The 3,787-nt window shown below is 58.0% G+C and overlaps 1 protein-coding gene across 1 annotated transcript; it reads left to right on the top strand.

Moving 5' to 3' along the window:
- Nucleotides 1–345: 345 nt before the first annotated feature.
- On the top strand, nt 346–1,968 carry jund (JunD proto-oncogene, AP-1 transcription factor subunit). Its single transcript, XM_039767198.1, has one exon. It carries the CDS (start codon nt 600–602, stop codon nt 1,566–1,568), a length of 969 nt encoding a protein of 322 aa, XP_039623132.1. The 5' UTR covers nt 346–599; the 3' UTR covers nt 1,569–1,968.
- The last annotated feature ends 1,819 nt before the right edge of the window (nt 1,969–3,787 follow it).

Genomic DNA, 3,787 nt, shown 5'->3' on the forward strand with positions numbered 1-3,787 from the left:
TTCGCTCCGTAGGCGCTCGTCCATAAATAAATGTGACGCGAGATGTGCCGACGCGTGCGCGCTTCTCACAATACCACGTGTTTTGCCCTCCGTCCCACCCCGCCACTCCCAGTCCCGCCCCTTACTCCGCCCTCCTCCCCCCATCCGCTCGGGCCGCGTTTCTTATGACATCAACCCACAATGCCCCGCGCTGTTTGCAGTTTACCCGGCTTCTCCATGGCGATGGGCCTAAGCCCCGCCCCGAATGCTAATTGCACAGGAAGAGCACGTCATTTCTGTCCAATCTGCGGCCTTTCAAGTGACATAATGGAATTTGGGAGGCTAGAAAAGAAGGCGCTGGGGCGGCCGCCTCGTAGAGTCGGCAAGACGGGGAATTGGAGCGGCGTTTTATAAGGCGCTTCGGCCTAACGAAAAAGAAAAAAAAAAACCAAAAAACAAAAGCCAAATCAAAACAAACACACGGCCGACCTGGCCGGGACGGGACGGGACGCCGCTTCTAACGGACCTCCGTGATTAGCTTGTTAAGCCGATCGCGCGCGCACACCCGCCAGCACGCTGGGGCCGCCCTAAACTCGTCTGGCGACCCGCTCGGCGGGCGGATGATGGACACTGCCTTCTACCACGACGACGACCACGAAGATGTGCTGATCGGCTCTCCTGCCCAGCGCGCCCCCTCGTACCACCACCACTACCACCACCACCACAGCAGCAGCAGCATGATGAAGAAGGAGCTGAGCCTGAACCTGAACGAGCCCACCTCCGCCACCATGAAGCCGCCGCCACACCTCCGCGGCGACGCCGATGGCATTCTCCACTCGCCCGACCTCGGCCTCTTCAAGCTGGCCTCCCCCGAGCTCGAGCGCCTCATCATCCAGTCCAACGGCATGGTGACCACCACCCCCAGCGCGCAGTTCCTCTTTCCCAAGTCCGGCAGTGACGAGCAGGACTTCGCCGAGGGCTTCGTCAAGGCGCTGGAGGACCTGCACAAGCAGAACCAACTGGGCACGCAGAGTGGCGGCGGCGGCGGAGGAGGAGGAGTAGCTGCGGGAGGAGGAGCAGCAGGACTGGAACTGAACGGCAACCCGCCGGCCCCGGTCAGCCTGCACTCCGGCGAGCTGCCGCCCGTCTACACCAACCTGAGCAGCTTCGGCGCCGCCGCCGTCACCACCACCACGGTCAACTACTCGACGGACACGGTGCCCTTCCCGCCGCCACCCCCTGGCCACCTGCGCCTGCAGGCGCTCAAGGACGAGCCGCAGACGGTGCCCGACGTGCAGAGCTTCGGCGAGAGCCCGCCGCTGTCGCCCATCGACATGGACACGCAGGAGCGCATCAAGGCCGAGCGGAAGAAGCTGCGGAACCGCATCGCCGCCTCCAAGTGCCGCAAGAGGAAGCTGGAGCGCATCTCCCGGCTGGAGGACAAGGTGAAGTCCCTCAAGAACCAGAACACGGAGCTGGCGTCCACGGCGAGCCTGCTGCGGGAGCAGGTGGCGCAGCTCAAGCAGAAGGTCCTCAACCACGTGAACAGCGGCTGCCAGCTCCTGCCACAGCAGGTCCAGGCGTACTGAGGACCCCCGACTTACGGGGGTTGTGGGGAGAGGACGATCGCGACAAGCTCGATGGCCCGGGGAATGGTTGTGTGTGTGGGGGTCTCCGGGCCGGCCGGGCGCATGCCCCTTGGACTCGATCCTGCCTTAACTGTTTACACGCACTCGGGAGGTGACCCGAGAGGTGACACGAGGCGACGAGAGACGGCCGTCTGTTTTCTAGAAGGCGACCACCTTTGTACAGGACAATGTTGATGTTTCGTGTCGTTCCCCTTCGCTGCTCCACGGTCTGTCTGTCTGTTTGTCTGTCTGTCAGTTTTTAATGTTGCACTGAACCTTTTTGTCGGTTTCACATTCCAGCTTTATATTTTTTATCTTAAACGATGCCATGCAATGTTCAATAAATGCCTTGTTTTAAATATGCCAGTCCTTCAGTGTCCTGCTACTGCCGGCTCTTGCCAGGTGGCACACCTCCTTGAGTTTTTTCTTTAATGCGGAGGTCGCTCTTGAGATAGAAGTGGGCACTGTGCCACCCTGGGTGCCCGAGGGGCTCTGGTGTATCAGGTAGCTGACTTTGTGTGTTCTCCCTGTGTCTTTGTGCATTTTAAATTTCAAAGATGGGGTGCCTTTTGGTTTGACGGGCAGCTCTCAATGGGGCCTGGCGTGGGACTGTGTGTGTGTGCCTGGCATCCCGGCCAGGGTTTGGCTCGGCCCGGTTACTCTGGTGGAATGAAAAGGACAGAACAGGCCGGGCAAAGCTTGGCACCTACAGCTCAGAGGACTGTTGTGCCATACATCCGAGTGTGGGTCACTGAGTGCCAGGCTGTCCCACCTGTGTGAGTGTAGTGTAGTGCCATTGATTATGTGATGTTTTGGTGCCAGCAGTTGTGCTCTGTGCCCGCTGTTGAATTACACATTCGTTTTATATGTATAGTGCCTCTCGAGTTCTTTTAGCTTTACGTCAGTCAGTCATTTTCTTACCCCCTTAGTCCTGAGCCTCTCCCAGCTGGCACAGGGCACAAGGCAGGCTGTACGTGTCCTTCACATTTAGCGCCTTTCGCTTAAGCCCCTCCGGTTGCACAGCACATTACTAGTTTAATGTATATAGCGCCTTTCATGACCTCACATTCCTTACAGTATACCAGTGCTCCCACTTTCTCTCAGAGTTCATTTGCTATAGCGCCTTTCAGGGTAAAGCGCCTGTAGCAGGGAAGGGGCCCCTGTCTGTCCATCCAGTGGGCACAGCGCCCGCACATTCATTCATTAAGCGGTGCCACCTCATATTCCAGCACTAGTGGCTCTCTGGGATGTTTTGGGGGTCTTCACCGGTGACCCCCTCATGAAGATGAGCTCATTGTGGCAGGTGATGCTGTCTTGCTAGTGGCACCTGAGATGGGCATGCCGGAGTCCAGAGAGGTGGTGGTGGAGCAGGCCACTTTGGCTGTCTGTGTGTATGCGAGGTGGGCAGTGGGCTGTTGTGGGGGATGAGGCTGACTGGTGGCCTACGATTTTGCCAGGTGTTGTTGCTGTCTTGCTGGTGCCACCTGAGACTGGCAGGTCAAGTTCCGTGCAGCTGTGGGTGAGGATGCGAGGGGCTCCCTCCTGACACTATAATAGGAGAAAAGTGTCTCGTCACCCTACAAAGTGTCTAGTTGGTTAAATGGGCCAGCAGGGGGCACACAGAGGTGGTTTGACTGGTAGGGGGCAGCAGTGAGTGCTAAGGTTTGGGCCTTCACGACGGTCAGTTGGTCATTTGTAAAATTCATGAGGGGCAGTGGGGTGTTGGTACCAGTCAGAGATGGGAGGGCAGGTCATGGCTGACACGCTGGAGTCCCCAAACAGACACACGCCTGAGGTGACCCCAAATCTCTAGATGATGAGGACATGGAGCTGAAGACCACCACATACTAGGTGGGCTTTACAGGTGTGCCCCCTTTTATCTTCCTCTCCTCATTAAACATCAGGGGAAGAACCCACCCTGGTGAGCCACCTACTGCGTCTTCTTCACTGGGCATGGACTGGCAGGAACGGTACCAGAATTTGTGGTTTGAGTGGGCAGGGTTGGCACAGCCACATGAGGAGGAGGAGGAGAAAACACAACAACATGGCAGGACTTCGTCACCACCCTGACCGCTGTGGCCCTCCAGTCCCAGCCATTGTCACCCCTGCCAGTGTCCTCTGCAGAGCACAAGTGACATGCAGATTGACGGCTGGACTACTGTGAGGGTGTGGACCCCCAG

Source organism: Polypterus senegalus, chromosome 10, assembly GCF_016835505.1.
Source record: "Polypterus senegalus isolate Bchr_013 chromosome 10, ASM1683550v1, whole genome shotgun sequence".
NCBI lineage: Eukaryota > Metazoa > Chordata > Cladistia > Polypteriformes > Polypteridae > Polypterus > Polypterus senegalus.

Coding starts and splice junctions, on each gene's coding strand:
- jund (XM_039767198.1), top strand. CDS start 600: ATGATGGACACTGCCTTCTACCACGACGACGACCACGAAGATGTGCTG.